At 51.2% G+C, this 23,788-nt stretch overlaps 1 protein-coding gene across 1 annotated transcript in view; it reads right to left on the reverse strand.

Annotated features, from left to right (window-relative positions):
• Positions 1–23,788, reverse strand: part of ARL9 (ARF like GTPase 9) — a 78,932-nt gene that overhangs the window by 16,875 nt on the left and 38,269 nt on the right. Inside the window, exon 3 of the mRNA XM_077814823.1 lies at positions 827–857. Within this exon, the coding sequence (XP_077670949.1) occupies positions 827–857 (31 nt within the window). The remainder of the gene's footprint in view (positions 1–826; positions 858–23,788) is intronic.

Genomic DNA, 23,788 nt, shown 5'->3' on the forward strand with positions numbered 1-23,788 from the left:
CTCACAATTTTTGTGTTTTTTATGAATCACATTTTCCTGTTTTTAAAAAAATGTCATTCTCTCCTCTGCTGTCACGTGAAAGACTCCCACAAACAGGAGAAAATGACTCTCTGAAGTCCCAGCCCAGCAAATGATTTAAATAAGTCTGTAACTTTAAGCACATGAGCAGTCATATTGACAGGAGAAATAATGAAATTGACTATACCGGTCTAGTATTTGGGATTTTTTACAAATTAAAATAAATAAGCCTAAATCCTCTGCATACAATGAATGCATTTCTATTCTTTATGTGGGCATTATAATCAAAACTAGCACATCTCCAGTTTTGTATGCATGGGAATTTCTGGTAAGAGATTCTTCTAGTTGAGACAGAATAGTCTTTTACATTAAACCTCCTGGATTCACAGGTTGCTCTTTCACAAGGCGCTCAGGGTCAGCGCCACATACCTGCACACTATTACAAGCATCTATATCATGGAATGGATTTATTTTTTGCAGGTGATACACTGAAATAATGTGAATAATTTCCCCTACATTAGTTCTTGTAATAACCAGTTGACACAGACCTCCAAAAGCACATCAGCGTTGTAAGAAATGTTGTTGTGCCATCATAACTGATTTACTCATTCAAGTTCCCTCATCTGCAGCAGACATTTCCTCCTAATATTTATGACATTAGCCCCAGCCCCATGAATCCCCTTGGAGCCAGGCCTGCAGTCCACACTCAGGCAAAGCTCCCATTAGGTATGCTGGGAGCTCTGTCTGAGTGAGGAAGAGGACTTATGTACTTGCATTTCCAGATGCCTGCCAGGTTATTTTTTCTTACCTGTCACTTGAATATGAACAGAAGTAAGAAACTGCAAAGAAAACAAAAACAAAGTGGGTATTAAAAGGCTGGATAATGCCTGCATTCTGTGCTATCATTTATTTGCATTCATTGTAAGTAGATGACTATACTTTATTCTCTATAAAATAACTGGCAAGGGAAAAGAAGCGTGTCCAACTACTTAAGCCTTAGTTATCGGACAGCTTTGGGTATGTTTTCCTAGTAGTTATCCTGAATGTAACTACAGTGCAATGTACACATCATCTCTCACACTTCCCTGTGATTAATTGATGTAACAAAAAACATTCACATATTTCTTTGAACCATGCAACTGTAAGCAGGGTCTGAATGAATACTTCCCTGACAGCTAGCTGGGAGAGGAAGAGACTATGGATATGTTTATGTAAATACAGTTTGCTCCTGTTCTGTTTACATATTCATCATTTACAGCTGTGTCAAAGGATCAACTTTGGCTGGTGTTGGGTACAAATGATCTTAGCACTGAATGCAGGGGTAGTGAAGTATGGTTACCAATGTGGTAATTATTATAGGAATACAGGAAAGCAGGACTGTGCTTAACCCAGTGGTTCTAAGACTTTTGTATTGGTGACCCCTTTCACACAGCGAACCTCTGAATGTGACCCCCCCCTTATACACTAAAATTTTAAAAAAATATTTAACACTATTATAAATGCTGGAGGTGAAGCGGGGTTTGGGGTGGAGGCTGACAGCTCGCAACCCCCCAGGTAATAACCTCGTGACCCCCTGAGGGGTCACAATCCCCAGTTTGAGAACCCCTGGCTTAACCTGTCCCAAATGAGGGGGGGCACCCTCAGTTGAAAGAACCTCATTAAGCAGGGGCTCAAATGTCAGAGCCCTATGAAAGTAAGAGGGGTGGGGACAGGAGTCCTGGTGTCCTGGTCAGGAGGCTGCACAACTCCCCACCACATCCCAGGGCTCCTCTCTAAACTGGCTTAACCTGTTCTTCCTCACTGTTCAAAGAATAGAGCTAAATAGGCTTCATTAGGAGCCTCTTTTTTTATTTTAAATGTTCAATCAGAGCTGAAACCAGTTGGGTAGGACTATGTTTCTGCCCTGCCTGCTAACAGCTAAAATCACTGAGAGCTGAAATCACTTGAGATGGGGCTGTGTTTCTGCCCAGCCTGCAAAAGAACCAAAAATCACTGAGAGACTGATGTGCAGAGGTCACAGCAGAGAGGCAGAAGGTGACTTACAGTCAGCTGGCGAATGAGTGATCAGCAGGGTGGCGGCAGAGAGGCGTGACAAGCGACCCACAGGGGGCGGTGGAGGGGCTTGAAGAGCGGTTGGCAGGGTGGCTGGTGGAGGGGTGCGGCGAGAGCAGGTTGCCAGTGAGTGGAGTAAGATGCCTCTTTACCCCCCACCCAGGGGGGGAGGTGAACTCTGCAGATGCACCTCTGAACTCTGGTCTGCACTGACCAAGAACAACAACTGTGAGTGGGGTGCAGAGAAGGGTCGGGAATTTGAAGAGACTTTTGGGTTGCTGGACTTAAGAACCTGAGGAGAAAAGGACACTGCCCATCTTACTTGGGGGTGGGTCTTTTATTCATGGTTTATGTTTATGAACCCTGTTTGCGGTGTTTTCCCAAATTAACTCCTGAGTTACTTCCCTCCTTTTATTAAGTTTCTTTTCTACACTCAGACTCTGTGCTTGCAAGAGGGAAAGTATTGCCTCTCCGAGGCACCCAAGGATGGTGTGTAAATTTCCCAGGTTAAGGGTGGGGGCACGAGCTGGTTCTGTGTTGCATCAATGGAAAGGAGCCCCGAGATATTGAACCCAGCCCCGGTTGCTGCTGGCTCCACCTAGCAAAAGGGTTACATGCAGGGGTGAAAGTAACTCAGGACACTTACCGGAACGGGGCCAGGGCGAGGGGGGGGGGGGCAAAAGGGTGGGGACCTCAAAGTGCAGCAGGGTCCTTTGCCGCTGCTGTGCTTTAATGTCCCTGCCCCTTTTGCCTCCCCTAGCAGCAGCCCTGCCAGTACGGACCCTACCAGCAGGGAGAGGCAAAAAGGGTAGGGACATAAAAGTGCTGCCATGGCAGCGCTTTAATGGGGGCTGGGTACAGGCGGTGTGGGTTCTTAATGATAAGCCGTACCAGCCCGTTCCGGCTCACTTTCAATCCTGGTTACATGAGCAACAAGGGGAAATTATCATTGGATGTAACGGTAATGTACAAGTCCTTCTTTGGCTAAGTCTAATAATCTATTATGTTCTTTAACTAAAACTTCAAGGGAATTTTTCAGAGCCTTAGGTAAGCAGTATTATATAAACTGTACAAGACAAAGTACAAAAGGAATAGTGCCATTTTCAGAACTGGGATGCTTGAGAAACAGGAAAAATCCAGGGCCAATGATGTATGTTGTAAAGGCAGAAGTGAAGCAAATGATACCATACTTGTGTAATTATTGGGAAACAATGCATTATGAGGACCTCAACAAAAGCAAATCTGCAGATGGTGTGAGTTGTTATAATTAATTTCTTCAGACACTATTATTTCAACACCACTACTGGAGTCTTTATAGCTGAGGCTCTCATTTGTTCCACATCCTTTTAACCTGCTACCAAACACTATTTTTTACAAACTGATAAATATCAGCTTTAAATATTCATTCCAGGCAGTAGCCTGGCATGTAAGAAGAGCAAAGCAGGAGAAAAGAGATCTGGTATTGCAATGGTGGGATTTCTTTGCAATTCCTAGCTGATTTCTACACCATTTAAGCTGTACGTTAAAAGGAAGTTGCTAACCATTTCTTCTACAAAGACAACTTTCCAAATGCACTTTTGCACAATTAAGCCAGCCTTGCAGAATCTGTGCCCAGCTAGACAATTGCAACAACAAAACATGTAAACTGTTCCCTCACTTCACTCAAATGAGAGGTTTACTTAATTATTTTCCGGAGATCACTACAGTGCTGGAATCAGGTGTTTTTAAAAAAAAACACTTACCTTTCCCTTTGGAGACCAACAACCATGAATCACTGCTTGGAAGGCATGAGTGCCATATCACTCTCCCTGCTTCTTCCATCTACACTTGTGAAGTCGAACTATTCCCTGTAGCCCAGAGACTTGGAAAAGTGATGCCTAGGTTTTGACCACAGTATTAGCAGACTAGTTGCAGACAGAGCGTTGTGATATCCAGTCTCACAGGCTTGGAGAGCAGAACTGGGTCAGGATTTCCTCCCACTTACATGAACAATGATGATTATTTCCATCGAGGTGGCACCAAAGGACCCCAGTCAAGGATCAGGGCCCCGTTGTGCTAGGCGCTGTACAGGTGAATGACTGCATATGTGTTCCATGTGGCCCAAAGACAACTGATATGGACGTAGAGGCAAAGTGAGGACAGACACATGCATGGAATTAAACGGCAGGCTGCAACTTTTATTAAACAAGAAAGGGGCACTACCCACCCATCACCCACACTCTCCTATACCAGGCATTAAATTGGGGGTTACAGGGCTCCTTACCATATAGCCCATAACGAGGCTCTCCTCAGCCCACTCCCCAGGACTCAGTTCTCTGAGTCCTAGCACCCTCCCCCGCATGAGGGGGACAGATGGTGCAGCAGGATAAGGATCTCGGCCCATGTCGGCCACAAGTCCTGATCTCAGCCCACAAGGACTCATCTTATCACATAAGCCCATCACCCAAATCCCAGATATTTTATCTCTAGAAACCATTCACTTTGTTCTATTAATCGCACTGGAAACCAGTCGCAAGTTGCGATGAGTAAACACCAGCACCTCAGTACTGCAGTTAGGTGCTAAGCACGTTCCTATTCAACCCACTGTGGCTTGCAGGTGCTGCAAAGAAGGCCAAAAAAACCTCTCTGATCCTCTGCCAATTGGCCTATGGGAGAAAAATTCATTCCAGACCCCCGAAACAGGCAATTGGCTACACCCACAGCATCGATCAGGCCAGGCTCCCACTCCTAGTTTAGGGGGTAGGGTGGGCTGCTGGAACGGAGCTCAAAGAGGCTCCACGTGGCTCCTGCACCCTGGGAAGTGGGGAATGCTGGCCAATCAGCACCCCCCTCCTCCAGCTGGCCAATAGATGGCAGAGACTCCAGGGGGAGGGGCTACCTATCGTCCCTTGGCCCATCAAGTTCCCCCACCCATTGTTGTGGGTGGTGGCATTTCACACCATCAAGGAAACCTAAAGTTCAGAGAGGAGACTCGTCCTTATTGCACCTTGTTGGCCATGACGTATGCATTATGCTAGGGAGATGAGGTCCCTAGACTTGCTTTTGTGGCATTCAGTAACATCCTTTAATGTCCCTTTTTAATTAATTTATATAAGCGGCCAAGCTTCCCTGCCTCTTGGTTGTTGAAGTGAGGTTCTGCTCTGGAACGCGACCATGCAGAAATGAGAGAACCTCTGCAGGGCTCCCTCCCTGTTGATTATCTCTCTCTGATTTCCATATCAATTGTCCTCAGTTTCTAGGTAAAACATATAGCTCTGGCTACTCCCAGCTGCTCAGCAGAGAAAACAGATTCTGGCTGGGAAGGACTGGCAAAGAATTCCCCAGGTGTAAGAGGATTCTCTGACGGGAGGGTTGAGGGAGGCAGAACCGTTCCTGCACCAGCTGACCTTGTTAAGAACTTTACGTAAAAGCTGTAATGCTTGAGCAAGCCCCAAGCAGCTATAGCTTCTGCTGGGGCTGGCTGGCACTGGGCTAAGACACCACTTGGGCCCCATTCCCCCCTGCACTCAAGCAAAGCTTAGGGGCCAAGGGAGGGGGAGAGAATCCTGCCAATTGTTTTTCTAACTGCCAGCTCTGCACATTCCACTCGGATCCTAAAGCCAAAGTGGGCTCTTTCTGACAGCTGCATCATCCTCAGTCAGCCTCTGCTGCAGGGAGCACGACCAGTGTGCAAGTAAAATCAGCCAGGTGCCCAATTCTGTGAGCAGGGCTATCCCCAGGGTGGGGGCGAAGCTGGATGGTCCCGCATGGGTGAGGAATGAGTGGCAGGGTCATGCTGGATTGGGGAGTGTCCTGTGACTGAAGAGATGAGGGTCGGTGACTGGAGTGGGTTGAGAGTCTGTGAATATGGAGGCTGAAAGAAAGGGCACCTGGCTTTCACAGAGTGATATCTGAGAACAGGGTCACATAATTGTGATCAGGCTAAGGCAGGTACTGGTGTAAAGACAGGCTTCCTCTTCACTGGAGGAGAGGGTTAGGAGCGGCTTTCTGGCTCTGACAAGCACCGAGCCAAGGCCCCTGCCCTTAAGCAGGAGCCAGCTTCTCTGGTGCCTGTTTCCATGTGGTGAGCACCCCCCTCCCCATTTCCTTCAGGTACTCAGCTGAGACTGTAGCTCCAGCCAGCAACCTCACAGAGCTCCCATCATCCATCAGCTGAGTTTGTAAGTTACACAAACCATGGCTGAGGCTCTCATGGAACCTGCAAACACAATAGCCACTATACATATTACTCCTAATGGCCACAAGGCTGGATTCTCCTCATGCTTACACTGGTGTTATGCTGTTGTAACTCCACTGACTGGAATGGGGTTACTCTTGACTTAGACCCATGGAGCAGGAGCAAAATTAGGCCCATAATCTCCACAGAGACCTTAGTATAACTTCCAGAAATAAAAAATGTGGGATTGCCTTGCATCTTGAGGAGTCCTTTAGCCTTGTGCAAAGTGTGTGCAAAGCACCACCAGTCTGAGCTGGGAGCACTTCACACCAGTTCTGCACAGGAATAAATAACTCCACAAGGTGAAACAATGGAGAGAATCGGACCTAGCTCTAAAATTTTCAACGCAGCCTTAGTAAAAATAGTCCTATGCCCAAAGTCTCAAAAGTACTACTAAATACATTCCTAAATGTCCTTCTTCTTTCAGTTATTCTATTTTGTATCTATTAAGTAAACAAATGCATGCTGGAAGCTTTTACAAAAAAGGAAAGAACGCTTTTTTAAAAAAGTCTCTTATTGCAAAAATGATGAGCCTCCAGCTCCTTGGGTTAGAAACCGAACATGAAAAACGTGAGGAGGAAAGAAACATCTTCTGAAGAAGTTACACAGTTGTTTGTGTGCACATGGAGAACTGGGCTTACAACCTTAGCTGTGGAATAATGTAGCTCCACACCTCAGTGTCTAGTATCTGATGGAAAAGCTTGCCCTCTGCTGGAACGCTTTATCAAAAGTCATGGTCAATGTAACATTGTACCAGACGTGATATAGGACAGAAATGAACACTATTTACTGTTCAAGCAGAAAAGGAGAGAGAGTCAAGACAGTGCAACATTCAGGCGTTATTCCTTCCTCTATGTATGCTGTTTTCTCATCAAGCACTTCCTGTGTAACTCACCTAAAGGCTTACCATCCCCTGATGATAACCTAGGCAGGCCTAGTTTCTTCAGATACCTCAGCAAGTGCCTGGGCATTAGCCTGGCTCCCCCAAACAACTCCCACCTCTCTTTCGGGGGGGAGGGATAGCTCAGTGGTTTGAGAATTGGCCTGCTAAACCTAGGGTTGTGAGTTCAATCCTTGAGGGGGCCATTTAGGGATCTGGGGCAAAAATTGGGGATTGGTCCTGCTTTGAACAGGGGGTTGGACTAGATGACCTCCTGAGGTCCCTTCCAACCCTGATAGTCTATGATTCTTAAGAGAGTGTTCCTTTTTAAACGTCAGGATCCTTTTGCTCTCCTGGGTCCCTAGGATTTTCCCCATTCTGGCATGGTCTCTTGGCAACCCTCAAATGCTTGCTGAAAAGTGCCTTACCGTGAGCCATTTTTTTCCTTCCTGACAACCCCCTAGTAAACTAAACCAGAATATTCGCACAGCAAACATCCTGCTAACCAGACCAAGACACATTCATTGCTGCAGGCGCCACCAATTTGGGAGACTTAATGTACCTTTCTACACACAATACATTATTTGAAAGCTTATTATGTCCACTCTAACATGAGCTGTCAAGTGGTGCCATCACCATAGAAATAGGGATAAACAATGGTATCATCAACGTGTTGAAATATTAGCATTTGTTTTTGTTAGTTTAATGACTCTATGAATTATTTTCAAGACATAAAATTAGATTTCTTTGTGACCTCAAAGCATCATAACAAAAAGGGTAAAACAAAATCTAATAATAAATGTGTACAGGTACCATTAAAACATAATCACACTTGTGACATTTCTAGTCATTATCTAGTTCACCATTATGGTCTCCGTGGAGAGTGCATGGGATTCGAGAGTCTTCCTTGCTGTGGCAGTGCGCAGTTCTGTGCAGGGAAGATTGCGCCTGAAGTCAGAACAGATGATTGTGGAGCAACCTCTACCGGCAGAGGCACAAACAAGGTGTTGTAGAAGCTCAGATGCCATCGGGCCCTTGAATACAGAAAGTAGTTCACTATCTCCATTTTCCCCATCCATGTTGCACTGGTGATCCAGTATCTGGCTTACCTATGTGCAAAGGTGTCCAAATCTTTGTTTGCCAACATGCTCTTTTGACTTGTTCTTCAGAACTATCCTCACATGGTGGGAGTCTGGCCAGTGACCTGTCCTTTTTGATGGCTAGATTGAGGCGCAAGCAATGTAGGCCTCAGGGTCTCCTTTTTCGCTCGCTCTGGTCTTACAGCACTGCTACCAACTTCCTTGCTGCAGAAATTGCAGCTTGTCCGTCACTCTCACAATTTGACAAGATCTCTGAAGCAGTAAGCTCCCTTTCTTTTGACAACATTAAACAGATTTTTTTCCCCAATACCAAACAGGGATAACACAAAATCACAAGCTGTTAATGCATGTATAACAGGAAATATGCTGCAGAAATCAGGAGTGAGTGCGTCACAGATTGCACGTACAGGCATGAAGCGATGCTTGTCAGTTGTACTGGTAATGGTGCCTGTTTCAATCCACACATTATCTCTGTGTTCTATTTTTTGAAAGCAGTGAACAGCAATGACCAAAACATCTCTATCAGGTCACTTAATTACAATGGTTTCTTTGACATCAAGAGACCCAAAAGACATACCTGGGAAGAGTTTTGTCTGCATGAAGTGCCGTCTGATTGAGCTGATGGAAGAAAAGATCCGAGGATTGGAGATGCAGGTGGAAAGTCTGATTGAGTTTAGAAGGGGGTTCGAGCGGATTATGGAGCAAAGACATGAGGCGGCTGAAGGGAAAAGCTCAGACTTGCAGATGGAAGCAGGACCGAAGAACTCTGAGGTGAAGAAAATGGACAGTGGAAGCATGTAACTAAGAGAACCAGGTAGAGGAAAAGACGGGCTAGTGAAGGAGAAATAGAGCTCAAGAACAGGTTTTCAGAGTTGGAAAATGAAGAAGGGGCTCAGCAGGTGGTCACTGAAGATGGAAGAGCAAGGAAGAAGAGAAGAGCGGCTAGTCCTAAAGGAAAAGGGGAAGAGTCAATGGAGACTACACCAAATATGAGCCCCAGAAGGATACAGGATGGGTTGAAGAAGATTACAAGGGAGAATAGGAATGGAAAGAACTTGCACCCAGAGGGAACAGGGGATAGACCGGAGAATCGCACCATCACCAGGAAAAGGCAGGTCTACGTGATCGGGGACTCCTTACTGAGAAGAATGGACAGGCCTGTAACCAGAGCTGATCCAGAGAATAGAAGGGTGTGCTGCCTTCCAGATGCTAAGATACGGGATGTGGACCTGAGGTTGAAGAGGATCCTAAGGGGAGCGGGAAAGAATCCACTGATCGTCCTTCGTGTGGGAACAAATTTTACAGGTAGATTCTCACTTGAACAGGTTGGGGAAGACGCTCCACCAGCGGAGAGTGCACCCCGTAACAAGTAGGCAACCCCATCATTTCGCCAGATTGGCTTAGGAAAGGAATTCTGACCATCAGCCAATTTAACATGGCACTTTCCTCCCTTTTACAATATTAAAATTGAGGTCCAATCTAGAGCCTAAGAAGGAGTGGCAATATTCCCAAATTAGACATGCCCTCTCCCATCTGTTTGGCCCCATGCCTGAGCTAACCTGACTCACCTGAACTGCTTTCATTCCTCCAAATATTATCCAGATTGCCAAGATCTATGGCAACACTATATGCACACAGGGCCAGCAAATTTGAAATAAACATGAATACCCCAAAAAGAAATGGGAGGAGGAACTAGGATTGAAACCAATTGAAACAAAATTTAGCCAGTGCTCCTTAGATCTCCATTTAAGCTTAACCCATCCGAAAATCATATAGAGTATGCATTGGACCCCTCTCCAACTGATCAAAACAGCTGCTGCTAAGGCAGACAAAGGTTGGTGCCATGATTCAGCAGGTGCTAACTTAACACATGTACTCTGGGAAGGCTCCTACACCAGGCAGAAGTGAATGGCAGAGTTAATTTTTTCCGATCAAATAAAATTTGTTACAAGCTAAACAGGTAATTTAAAACCTAATGGATGTTAATTGGAAGCTGAATAAAGTGAAAAACTTTGGCTAAGCAGAGTGTTAATAATTGCTGAAAGACTAGCACTACAAACATGGAAATCCAAAAGGGGACCAAAGACTGGAACACAGACATGGTAAACTGGGCCCCCATGGAAAGAATCGTACACACCTTAACAGCAATAGCCAAGAACAACTCTCCGCCATGTGGGATGCTCTCCTGCAAGTAGCTGGATGATCTTATTAATAGGGCTGTCGATTAATCACAGTTAACTCACGTGATTAATTCAAAAAAATTAATCGCAATTAAAATAATTTACTGTGATTAATCGCAGTTTTAATTCACTGTTAAACAAGAAACTACCAATTGAAATGTATTAAGTATTTTGGATGCTTTTCTACATAGTCATATATATGTTGTATTCTGTGTTGTAATTGAAATCAAAGTGTATAATTTAATTACAAATATTTGCACTGTAAAAATGATAGAAGAAATAGTATTTTTCAATTCACCTCATACAAGTACTGTAGTGCAATCTCTTTGTCCTGAAAGCGCAACCTCCAAATGTAGATTTTTTTTGTTTGTTACATAACTGCACTCAACAACAAAACAATATAAAACTTCAGAGACTATAACTCCACCCAGTCCTACTTCTTGTTCAGCCAGTCGCTAAGACAAACAAGGTTATTTGCATTTACAGGAGATAATGCTGCCCTCTTCTTATTTACAATGTCACCAGAAAGTGAAAACAGGCATTTGCATGGCATTTTTGTAGCTAGCATTGCAAGGTATTTACGTGCCAGATACGCTAAACATTCATATGCCCCTTCATGTTTCAGCCACCATTCCAGAGGACATGCTTCCATGCTGATGATGCTTGTTAAAAAAAATAATCTGTTAAATAAATTTATGATTGAACTCCTTGGGGGAGAATTGTATGTCTTCGGCTCTGTTTTACTCGCATTCTGCCATATATTTAATTTACAGCAGTCTTGGATGATGACCTAGCACATGTTGTTGTTCGTTTTAAGAACACTTTCACTGCAGATTTGACAAAATGCAAAGAAGGTACCAATGTGAGATTTCTAAAAATAGTTACAGCACTTGACCCAAGATTTAAGAATCTGAAGTGCCATCCAAAATCTGAGAGGGACGAGGTGTGGAGCATGCTTTCAGAAGTCTTAAAAGAGCAACACTCAGATGCAGAAACTGCAGAACCCAAACCACCAAAAAAGAAAATCAACCTTCTGCTAGTGGCATCTGACTCAGATAATGAAAATGAACATGCGTCGGTCCGCGCTGCTTTGGATTGTTTTTGAGCAGAACCCATCATCAACATGGACGCATGTCCCCTGGAATGGTGGCTGAAGCATGCGCATCTGGCACGTAAATATCTTGCGATGCCGGCTATAACAGTGCCATGAGAACACCTGTTCTCACTTTCAGGTGACACTGTAAACAAAAAGCGGGCAGCATTATCTCCTGCAAATGTAAACAAACTTGTTTGAGCGACTGGCTGAACAAGAAGTAGGACTGAGTGGACTTGCAAGCTCTAAAATATGACATTGTTTTATTTTTGAATGCAGTATTTTTGTACATAATTCTATATTTGTAAATTCACCTTTTAAGATAAAGAGATTACACTACAGTACTTGTATAAGGTGAATTGAAAAATACTATTTCTTTTGTCTTTTTACAGTGCAAATACTTGTAATCAAAAATAATAACAAGTGAGCACTGTACACTTTGCATTCTGTATTGTAATTGAAACAGATATATTGGAAAAAGTTGAAAACATCCTAAGACATTTAAATAAATGGTATTCTATTATTGTTTAACATTGTGATTAATTGTGCAATTAATCACGATTAATTTTTTAAATCGCCTGACAGCCCTACTTACTAATGCCGGTTTTGGCGGCGTGTGAATGGCGCTCTGCAAAGCCCTGCCCCAGAGCTCCGCACGCTTCGGGGGCCAGCCGAGCCCGGCCCCAGTGCGGGCGGGGGTCAGGCTGGGCACGGCCAGTCGCTGCCGCTCTCCGTACAGCGGCACCCGGAGCACCAGCGCGGCCGGGGGAAGGTGCCGCTCCCCGGCAGGGCGGCTGCACGTCGCGGTCCCGCCCCGCGCAGGGCCGTGCACCCACCTGGCTGCCGGCCCGCCATGCTGAGAGCCGGACCCGCTCCGCGCCCGCCCTGGCTTGGCGCCGCCCTTTGTCCCGGTCGCCAGGGCAACCGCGTTCTCAGCCACAGAAATGGGGCGGCGCGCGCCGCTGTAGGTGCGTGGCGCGAGGGCAGCTCGCGCGCTGCAGCGCCCCCTGCTGCTAGAAGCCGGCTTGCAGCGCCCCCGCGGCCGGGGCTGGGGCCAGGGGCACCGGCTGGGCTCAGAGCCCCCGCGGCCGGGGCTGGCGCCAGGGGCCCCGGCTGGGCTCGGAGCCCCCGCGGCCGGGGCTGGGGCCAGGGGCCCCGGCTGGGCTCAGAGCCCCCACGGCCGGGGCTGGGGCCAGGGGCACCGGCTGGGCTCAAAGCCCCCGCGGCCGGGGCTGGGGCCAGGGGCACCGGCTGGGTTCAGAGCCCCCGCGGCCGGGGCTGGGGCCAGGGGCACCGGCTGGGTTCAGAGCCCCGCGGCCAGGGCTGGGGCCAGGGACACCGGCTGGGTTCAGAGCCCCGCGGCCGGGGCTGGGGCCGGGTCCCCGGCTGGGCTCGGAGCCCCCGCGGCCGGGGCTGGGGCCAGGGACACCGGCTGGGTTCAGAGCCCCGCGGCCGGGGCTGGGGCCGGGGCACCGGCTGGGCTCAGAGCCCCCGCGGCCGGGGCTGGGGCCGGGGCACCGGCTGGGTTCAGAGCCCCGCGGCCGGGGCTGGGGCCAGGGGCCCCGGCTGGGCTCAGAGACCCCGCGGCCGGGGCTGGGGCCAGGGGCCCCGGCTGGGCTCGGAGCCCCGCGGCCGGGGCTGGGGCCAGGGGCACCGGCTGGGTTCAGAGCCCCGCGGCCAGGGCTGGGGCCAGGGACACCGGCTGGGTTCAGAGCCCCGCGGCCGGGGCTGGGGCCGGGTCCCCGGCTGGGCTCGGAGCCCCCGCGGCCGGGGCTGGGGCCAGGGACACCGGCTGGGCTCAGAGCCCCCGCGGCCGGGGCTGGGGCCGGGGCACCGGCTGGGCTCAGAGCCCCCGCGGCCGGGGCTGGGGCCGGGGCACCGGCTGGGTTCAGAGCCCCCGCGGCCGGGGCTGGGGCCGGGGCACCGGCTGGGTTCAGAGCCCCGCGGCCGGGGCTGGGGCCAGGGGCCCCGGCTGGGCTCAGAGCCCCCGCGGCCGGGGCTGGGGCCAGGGGCCCCGGCTGGGCTCGGAGCCCCGCGGCCGGGGCTGGGGCCAGGGGCCCCGGCTGGGCTCGGAGCCCCGCGGCCGGGGCTGGGGCCAGGGGCCCCGGCTGGGCTCGGAGCCCCGGGGCTGGGGCCAGGGGCCCCGGCTGGGTTCGGAGCCCCCGCGGCCGGGGCTGGGGCCAGGGGCCCCGGCTAGGCTCAGAGCCCCCACGGCCGGGGCTGGGGCCAGGGGCACCGGCTGGGTTCAGAGCCCCCGCGGCCAGGGCTGGGGCCAGGGGCACCGGCTGGGTTCAGAGCCCCCGCGGCCGGGGCTGGGGCCAGGGGCACCGGCTGGGTTCAGAGCCCCGCGGCCAGGGCTGGGGCCAGGGGCCCCGGCTGGGCTCGGAGCCCCCGCGGCCGGGGCTGGGGCCAGGGGCCCCGGCTGGGCTCGGAGCCCCGCGGCCGGGGCTGGGGCCAGGGGCCCCGGCTGGGTTCGGAGCCCCCGCGGCCGGGGCTGGGGCCAGGGGCCCCGGCTAGGCTCAGAGCCCCCACGGCCGGGGCTGGGGCCAGGGGCACCGGCTGGGTTCAGAGCCCCCGCGGCCAGGGCTGGGGCCAGGGGCACCGGCTGGGTTCAGAGCCCCCGCGGCCGGGGCTGGGGCCAGGGGCACCGGCTGGGTTCAGAGCCCCGCGGCCAGGGCTGGGGCCAGGGGCCCCGGCTGGGCTCGGAGCCCCCGCGGCCGGGGCTGGGGCCAGGGTCCCCGGCTGGGTTCAGAGCCCCGCGGCCGGGGCTGGGGCCAGGGGCACCGGCTGGGCTCAGAGCCCCCGCGGCCGGGGCTCGGGCCGGGGCACCGGCTGGGCTCAGAGCCCCCGCGGCCGGGGCTGGGGCCAGGGGCCCCGGCTGGGCTCGGAGCCCCCGCGGCCGGGGCTGGGGCCAGGGGCCCCGGCTGGGCTCGGAGCCCCGCGGCCGGGGCTGGGGCCAGGGGCCCCGGCTGGGCTCGGAGCCCCGCGGCCGGGGCTGGGGCCAGGGGCACCGGCTGGGTTCAGAGCCCCCGCGGCCGGGGCTGGGGCCAGGGGCACCGGCTGGGTTCAGAGCCCCCGCGGCCGGGGCTGGGGCCGGGGCACCGGCTGGGTTCAGAGCCCCCGCGGCTGGGGCCAGGGTCCCCGGCTGGGCTCGGAGCCCCGCGGCCGGGGCTGGGGCCAGGGGCCCCGGCTGGGCTCGGAGCCCCGCGGCCGGGGCTGGGGCCAGGGGCCCCGGCTGGGCTCGGAGCCCCGCGGCCGGGGCTGGGGCCAGGGGCACCGGCTGGGCTCAGAGCCCCCACGGCCGGGGCTGGGGCCAGGGGCACCGGCTGGGTTCAGAGCCCCGCGGCCAGGGCTGGGGCCAGGGTCCCCGGCTGGGTTCAGAGCCCCCGCGGCCAGGGCTGGGCTCAGGGTCCCCGGCTGGGCTCAGAGCCCCCACGGCCGGGGCTGGGGCCAGGGGCACCGGCTGGGTTCAGAGCCCCGCGGCCAGGGCTGGGGCCAGGGTCCCCGGCTGGGCTCAGAGCCCCCACGGCCAGGCTCAGAGCCCCCACGGCCGGGCTCAGAGCCCCCACGGCCGGGCTCAGAGCCCCCACGGCCGGGGCTGGGGCCAGGGTCCCCGGCTGGGTTCGGAGCCCCCGCGGCCGGGGCTGGGGCCAGGGTCCCCGGCTGGGCTCAGAGCCCCCACGGCTGGGGCCAGGGGCCCCGGCTGGGCTCGGAGCCCCGCGGCCGGGGCTGGGCCAGGGTCCCCGGCTGGGTTCAGAGCCCCGCGGCCGGGGCTGGGGCCAGGGGCACCGGCTGGGCTCAGAGCCCCCGCGGCCGGGGCTGGGGCCGGGGCACCGGCTGGGCTCAGAGCCCCCGGGGCTGGGGCCAGGGGCCCCGGCTGGGCTCGGAGCCCCGCGGCCGGGGCTGGGGTCAGGGGCACCGGCTGGGCTCAGAGCCCCCACGGCCGGGGCTGGGGCCGGGGCACCGGCTGGGCTCAGAGCCCCCGCGGCCGGGGCTGGGGCCAGGGGCTGGGGCCAGGGGCCCCGGCTGGGCTCGGAGCCCCGCGGCCGGGGCTGGGGCCAGGGGCCCCGGCTGGGCTCGGAGCCCCGCGGCCGGGGCTGGGGCCAGGGGCCCCGGCTGGGCTCGGAGCCCCGCGGCCGGGGCTGCGGCCAGGGTCCCCGGCTGGGTTCAGAGCCCCCACGGCCGGGGCTGGGGCCGGGGCACCGGCTGGGCTCAGAGCCCCCGCGGCCGGGGCTGGGGCCAGGGGCCCCGGCTGGGCTCGGAGCCCCACGGCCGGGGCTGGGGCCAGGGGCCCCGGCTGGGCTCGGAGCCCCGCGGCCGGGGCTGGGGCCAGGGGCCCCGGCTGGGCTCGGAGCCCCGCGGCCGGGGCTGCGGCCAGGGTCCCCGGCTGGGTTCAGAGCCCCCACGGCCGGGTTCAGAGCCCCCACGGCCGGGTTCAGAGCCCCCACGGCCGGGGCTGGGGCCAGGGGCACCGGCTGGGTTCAGAGCCCCGCGGCCAGGGCTGGGGCCAGGGGCACCGGCTGGGTTCAGAGCCCCCGCGGCCGGGGCTGGGGCCAGGGTCCCCGGCTGGGTTCGGAGCCCCCGCGGCCGGGGCTGGGGCCAGGGTCCCCGGCTGGGCTCAGAGCCCCCACGGCCGGGGCTGCGGCCAGGGTCCCCGGCTGGGCTCGGAGCCCCGCGGCCGGGGCTGCGGCCAGGGGCACCGGCTGGGTTCGGAGCCCCGCGGCCGGGGCTGGGGCCAGGGGCACCGGCTGGGCTCAGAGCCCCCACGGCCGGGGCTGGGGCCGGGGCACCGGCTGGGATGGGTTCAGAGTCCCACAGCGGGGGCCAGGGGCACCGGCTGGGGCCAGAGACCGCTGACCATGGCTGTGGCCAGGGGCTCCGACTGGGTTCAGAGCCCTGCGGCCAGGGCTAGGGACTAAGTTGTGATGGGTTCCCCCTGGGATGCTACCTGGAACTGGGGTACCACTGAGCCCTCTGATCCACCAGCCTGTGCTCCCTGTCCCACTGTACTGCTGTGAGAAGCTGCAAAGCTCTCCAGCCTGCACTTTCACCAGCATACATACAGGCAGGAACACACCCAGCTGCAGTTACATGCAGGCTCTCTAACCGCCAGCTTCCCAGCCTAGGGCCACAGAGCAGTACCATCCTGCCCTGGTCAAATCTGGCCAGTATATGGGTTTAAATACCACATTTGCCTCTCCCTCAATGTGAAGAAAACAATGCACATTTGTGGTAACCAAGCAGAGCTTTTCCTCAAGCACTCCAGTCAAAGCTCACTGGTTTAGATTAAAACAAAAATAAATTTATTAACTACAAAAGACAGATTTTAAGTGATTATAGCAAACAGATCAAAGCAGATTACCTAGCAAATAAACAAAAATCACAAACTAAGCTTTATATACTAAATAGATTGGATATGAATTAGCAAATTCTCACCCTGAGTGATAAACAGGCTGGCAGATTCTTAAGGCACAAGCTACCTTTGCTTTGCAGCTTGGGTTTCCCAGGTTTTCATACACAGGCTAAAAATTAGGACTTTCAAGCGATTAAAAAAAATAATTGTGATTAATCGCACAATTAAAAAAAAATCATGATTAATTGCGCTATTAAACAATAATAGAATATCATTTATTTAAATATTTGTGGATGTTTTCTACGTTTTCCAGCATATCTATTTCAATTACAATACAGAATACAAAGTGCACAGTGCTCACTTTATATTTATTTTTATTACAAGTGTTTGCACTTTAAAAAGACAAAAGAAATAGTATTTTTCAATTCACCTAATACAAGTACTCTAATGCAATCTCTTTATCATGAAAGTTGAACTCACAAATATAGAATTCTGTACAAAAAAACTGCATTCAAAAATAAAACAATGTAAAACTTTAGAGCCTACAAGACCACTCAGTCCTACTTCAGCCAATTTCTCAGACAAACAAGTTTGGTTACAATTTGCAGGAGATAATGCTGCCTGATTCTTGTTTACAGTGTCACCTGAAAGTGAGAACAGGCGTTCTCATGGCACTGTTGTAGCCGGCGTTGCAAGATATTTATGTGCCAGATGCACTAAAGATTCATATGTCCCTTCGTGCTTCAACCACCATTCCAGGGGACATGCATCCATGTTGATGATGGGTTCTGCTCAAAAACCATCCAAAGCAGTGCGGACCGACACATGTTCATTTTCGTTATCTGAGTCAGATGCCACCAGCAGAAGGTTGATTTTCTTTTTTGGTGGTTTGGGTTCTGCAGTTTCTGCATCTGAGTGTTGCTCTTTTAAGACTTCTGAAAGCATGCTCCACACCTCGTCCCTCTCAGATTTTGGATGGCACTTCAGATTCTTAAATCTTGGGTCAAGTGCTGTAACTATTTTTAGAAATCTCACATTGGTACCTTCTTTGCATTTTGTCAAATCTGCAGTGAAAGTGTTCTTAAAACAAACAACAACATGTGCTAGGTCATCATCCAAGATTGCTGTAACATGTAATATATGGCAGAATGCAGGTAAAACAGAGCCGAAGACATACAATTCTCCCCGAAGGAGTTCAGTCACAAATTTAATTAACGCATTCTTTTTTTAACGAGTGTCATCAAAGCATGTCCTCTGGAATGGTGGCCGAAACATGAAGGGGCATACAAATGTTTCGTGTACCTGGCACATAAGTACCTTGCAATGCTAGCTACGAAAATGCCATGCAAATGCCTGTTCTCACTTTCTGGTGACATTGTAAATAAGAAGAGGGCAGCAGTATCTCCTGTAAATGTAAATAACCTTGTTTGTCTTAGCAATTGACTGAACAAGAAGTAGGACTGAGTGGACTTGTAGCCTCTGAAGTTTTACATTGTTTTGTTTTTGAGTGCAGTTATGTAACAAAAAAATTCTACATTTGGAGGTTGCACTTTCAGGACAAAGAGTACAATACACTACAGTACTTGTATGAGGTGAATTTAAAAATACTATTTCTTTTGTTTATCATTTTTACAGTGCAAATATTTCTAATAAAAATAATAATATAAAGTGAAAATTTTACACTTTGTATTCTGTTTTAATTGAAATCAATATATTTGAAAATGTAGAAAACCATCCAAAAATATTTAAGAAATGTCAATTGGTATTCTATTGTTTAAGACTGCAACTAATCATAATTAATTTTTTTGAGTTAATCGTGTGATTAATCGACAGCCCTACTAGAAATCCCTTAGTCTGGGACCATCACTTCCCCCAGGTCAGTCTTTGTTCCTTAGATGTTTCCAGGTGTGTTGTTGTAGGGAGAGTGAGGTCCCATCATGATGTCATTTTCTCCCTTTTATATCTTCTCCCCACTTGCTGGAAAGCTCTTTTGCTGTGACCTGGGTCAAACAGTTCCCATTGTGCAGTGCTATCTCTGAGAGGTTTATGTTGTACACAGTTCCTGGGGTAATCCTGGTGCTTGTGTGCATTTCCTCAATAAGCCATTCACGTTGTTTGGCCTTTTAACTGTTGTACCTGGCAGGCTGCTTGTGGGTGATTTCAACCTCACAACAGGTTTCAGTAACACATACAGAGCCAAACTTCATAACTTCTCATACGATGATAGAACGTACCATCCAATGAGCTATTACTGTCTAGCGGATCAAGACTTTTTGAATGATACCTCACAAGGCATACTTTGGGCAAAACATATCTTAATTGTATGACAGTGGTGAATAAGGGGGTGCCAGGGTGTCACCGGCCAGGTTCAGAGCCCTGTAGCCAGTGCTGGGGATGGGGCACCGGCTGGTCCAGAAGCCCCAGGGGTAGGGACGGGGTCACTGGTCCGGTTCAGAGCCCTGCAGCCTGGGGTGGGACAGGGACAGGGGCAGCAGCTGGTCCAGAGCCCCCTGGCCAGGGCTGAGGACAGGAACCAGCTGGGTCCAGAGCCCCCGTGGCCGGGGCTGGGATGGAGGCACTGGCTCTGGACAGGGGCTCCTAGGCAGGCTCACCAAGCTCTTACACTCCAGCTGTGACGCTGTGACGCTGCCCTAGGTGTGGGTGGCACATCCAGTAGAGTTCAGAGGTGCCCACCCGCATACAATGGAAGCCCATCGCCCAAGGCCATGACCAGAGGGAGCGGCGGTTCCAACACCTTATTTGCCCAACACTTATTTCTTCTTCTCCAGCTCCCTGCAGCCAGGCCCAGTGCAGGCTGCTGGATCCTGCTGTGTGCACTGCCCCAACAGTTTAAACCAGTCCACAGCACAGGTAGGTCCTGTCTGCACTGGCCAGGGAACCTGTACTTAAACCTGAATAGCTAGAGAAGCCTTAACATGGGGCCTGATCTTACCAAGGACTGAGCATCTCCTGCAGCGTGCTGCTCAGCTTATGGGAAACAAAGGTGCTCAGCACCACACAGAATCAGACCCCCAGTTTCCCTGGCTATGTAGACTGGGCCTATGGGAGAATGAATCCAGGAAGTGCAGATCTGGACTGTTAAACATTTTGGGCCGATTCTCCACCCTTACAACATCATTTGTTAAGGAAAGGTAAAGCACCTGTTATGCTGAAAGTATTTAAATCTTGATTTGAGAACTTTAAAATAACTCAGCCAGAGGTCATGGGTCTATTACAGGAGTGAGGAGCTGAGGTTTTGTGGACTGCAGTGTGCAGGAGGTCAGACTAGATGATCATCATGGTCCCTTCTGGCCTTAAAGTTTAGTCTATTAACCTACTAACAGGGAGAGAATTTTAAAACCACTTTACTGACAATGAGTTAAGATCAAGTATAGCATCAGCTTGCTATCAGTTATGCAGCCTGTCTATAGATCATAAACTGTATTTACAGAGAAGGAATTCTTTGCACTGGCATTTTTTCCCTACTCTCTCAACTCTGATCTTATATTAAAATAATGTCAAATATTATTTTAAATTAGCAGATGGCATCAGGGCTCTGCCCTGTCTGTTAGGAATGGCATATTTTTTTTCTTCTGACAGTATTGCAGTCCCAGTGTTGCCAACTCTCACAGCTTCAACAGGAGTCTCATGATATTCAATGCTTTCTTTAAAAACCCAGCTTCTGGAGTCATGATTACTTTGAGAATCTCAGCATTCACTTTAAAAATAAGTTTATAGCCCTCATGGATGTGAAGAAAAGCTTTAAAATGTGACCCCTAAAGCCTATGACACCAGAAGGCAAAGAAAAGGAACCCAAAAGTTATTTTTAAAATCTTGTAATTCTGAGTGCTTGGGATTGATAATACTGCATCCCCATGGTCTTCTCTTTCAACTCCTTCCAATTTGAGCATTTTCTTTTTAAAGATTTTAAAAAATTCTCTTGTAGTTGTCTATGAATTTGTCATGGTTATGGCTGCTGTAGTGTTTGCCCCTTGTGCCTGCCCTAGCTGGAAGAAGACGGAGTCTCCGATTCATAGATTCTAAGGGTACGTCTTCACTACCCACTGGCTCAGCGGGTAGTGATCGATCTATTGGGGATTGATTTATTGCGTCTCGTCTAGATCCCTGAATCGACGCCTGTACTCCACCTCGGCAGGAGGAGTAAGCAGCGTTGATGGGGGAGCTGCTGCGGTCAACTCGCCGCTGTGAGGACGGCCAGTAACTCGAACTAAGATATTTCGACTTCAGCTATGCGAATAGAATAGCGGAAGTTGCGTATCTTAGTTCGAACCCCGCCCCCCAGCGTAGCCCAGGCCTCAGGCTAGCGAACAGGAGCGGCTAATGGGAGTGTTGCAAGGGAGTTCTCCAGGTGAAGGAGGAGCAATTACATGACCCTTGGGGTAAGTTTGGCGTCTGTTGTGTGTGTGTGTTGTGGTGTGCTTGCTGCTGGACTGAAATATACCATGTGTTCTGTTTGTTTGGGGGACCGTGTGCTGAGCCTAGCAGCCTGCTAGGCAAAGCTGAGAGCGTCTTAACGAGGCTTTGATCCCTAAGCCCTTTAGCACCCATCAACCCTTAACCAGGGGGTGGGGCTTGTCAGGAAGACCAGTGCTTTAAAAAGCCCACTCCTAAAACCAGAGGAGCTAGCGAACAGGGGAGTCTTGTGAGGGACTTTAGAGGAGTGTGAGGGGGGGCTAGATACACTTAACATTCTTTAAATTTAAAGCCCAAAACACCCCCTGACAAAAATCAAAACAACAACAAAGGAACAAGCTGCAGGAGTAAAAAGAGAATGCAGGCAGAAGTCAAGCAACAGAGTGGGGGCTATCCAATTTATTGCATCCAATGCAGCTCTCTATAAATATATCAGAGGGATAAATACCACAGAGGGAGAAGAATTATTTAAGCTCAGTACCAATGTGGACACAAATGGATATAAACTGGCGATCAAGAAGTTTAGACTTGAAATTAGATGAAGGTTTCTAACCATCAGAGGAGTGAAGTTCTGGAACAGCCTTCCAAGGGAAGCAGTGGGAGCAAAAGACATATCTGGCTTCAAGACTAAGCTCGATAAGTTTATGGAAGGGATGATATGATGGGATAACCTAATTTTGGCAATTAATTAATCTTCAATTATTAGCGGTAGATATGCCCAATGGCCCATGATGGGATGTTAGATGGGGTGGGATCTGAGTTACTACAGAGAATTCTTTCCTGGGTGTCTGGCTAGTGAGTCTTGTCCATATGCTCAGGATTTAGCTGATCGCCATATTTGGGGTCAGGAAGGAATTTTCCTCCAGGGCAGATTGGCAGAGGCCCTGGAGCATTTTTGTCTTCTTCTGCAGCGTGGGACACGGGTCACTTGCTGGAGGATTAGCTGCACCTTGAAGTCTTTAAACCACCATTTGAGGACTTCAGTAGCTCAGACATAGGTTAGGGGTTTGTTAGAGGAGTGGGTAGGTGAGATTCTGTGGCCTGCTTTGTGCAGGAGGTCGGACTAGATGATCATAATGGTCCCTTCTGACCTTAAAGCCTAGGATTCTATGAATGATTACCTGCCCTATGGGCAGGAGGTGTATGTGTGTATTCGGTGCAAGGAGCTCCTGGCCCTCAGAGACCGTGTACGGGCTTTGGAGACCAGGGTGGCTGAGCTGGAGGAGCTAAGGGAGACAGAGAGGTACATAGATGAGACTTTCTGGGACACAGTAGAATGGTCCCACCCCCGGTCTGACAGCCTCTGTGCTGTTGAGGAGGATGAAAGTCTCAGGGAAGGAGAACATCCAACTGGAGCCAAGGGAAACAATCCCATAGTTGTGGAAGTCCCAGACGATTTTGTGTTATCCTCTTGCACTGATACCTCTCCAGAGGGAACTCCAGTTATTAGGAAGAGACAGGTATTAATAATGGGTGATTCAATGATTAGAAACAGATAGCTGGATTTGCAATGACTGCGAGAACAGCCTGGTGCGACAGTAAGTGCAGATCTCTCGAGACACCTAGATAGACTTATGTGTAGTGCTGGGGAGGAGCCTGTGGTCGTGGTACATGTAGGTACCAATGACATAGGGAAGGATAGGAGAGAGGTCCTGGAGGCCAAATTAAGCTGCTAGGTAAGAGATTGGAGTCCAGAGCCTCTATGGTAACATTCTCTGAAATGCTCCCAGTTCCATGCACAGGGCCAGTTAGACAGGCAGAACTGCAGGATCTCAATGCGTGGATGAGATGATGGTGCATGGAGGAGCAGTTGAGATTTCTTAGAAACTGAGGAAGCTTTCGGGAAAGGGGGAGCCTATGCTGGAAGGAGGGGCTCCACCTAAACCAGAATGGAACCAGAGGGCTGGCACTTCACATTAAAAAGGTTGTAGAGCAGTTTTTAAACTAAGGGCTGGGAAACGCCGACAGGTGCGGAGAAGCACGTGGTTCGGACAGAGACATCCCTTAGGAGAGGCTCTATTAATGGAAATTCTCTATGTCCTAGTAAGGAGGAGGGGATGGAAGATGATAAAAGACTGGTAGGATCTGATAAGAAACAGTTAAATGAAAAAAAGCCCCATTCAATTACATCATGTAATCACAGACAGCTAAAAAGTGACAAGTTTTTAAAGTGCTTATATACCAATGCTAGAAGTCTAAATAATAAGATGGGTGAACGAGAATGGCTCGTGTTAAAGGAGGATATTGATATAACAGGCATCACAGAAATTTGGCGGAATGCGGATAATCAATGGAACACAGTAATACCAAGGTTCAAAATATATTGGAAGGACAGAAGAGATCGTGCTGGTGGGGGAGTGGCACTATATGTGAAAACGTAGAATCAAATGAAGTAAAAATCTTAAATGAACCAAACTGTACCATAGAATCTCTATGGATAGTAATTCCATGCTCTAATAAGA

Source organism: Eretmochelys imbricata, chromosome 4 (genome assembly GCF_965152235.1).
Source record: "Eretmochelys imbricata isolate rEreImb1 chromosome 4, rEreImb1.hap1, whole genome shotgun sequence".
NCBI lineage: Eukaryota > Metazoa > Chordata > Testudines > Cheloniidae > Eretmochelys > Eretmochelys imbricata.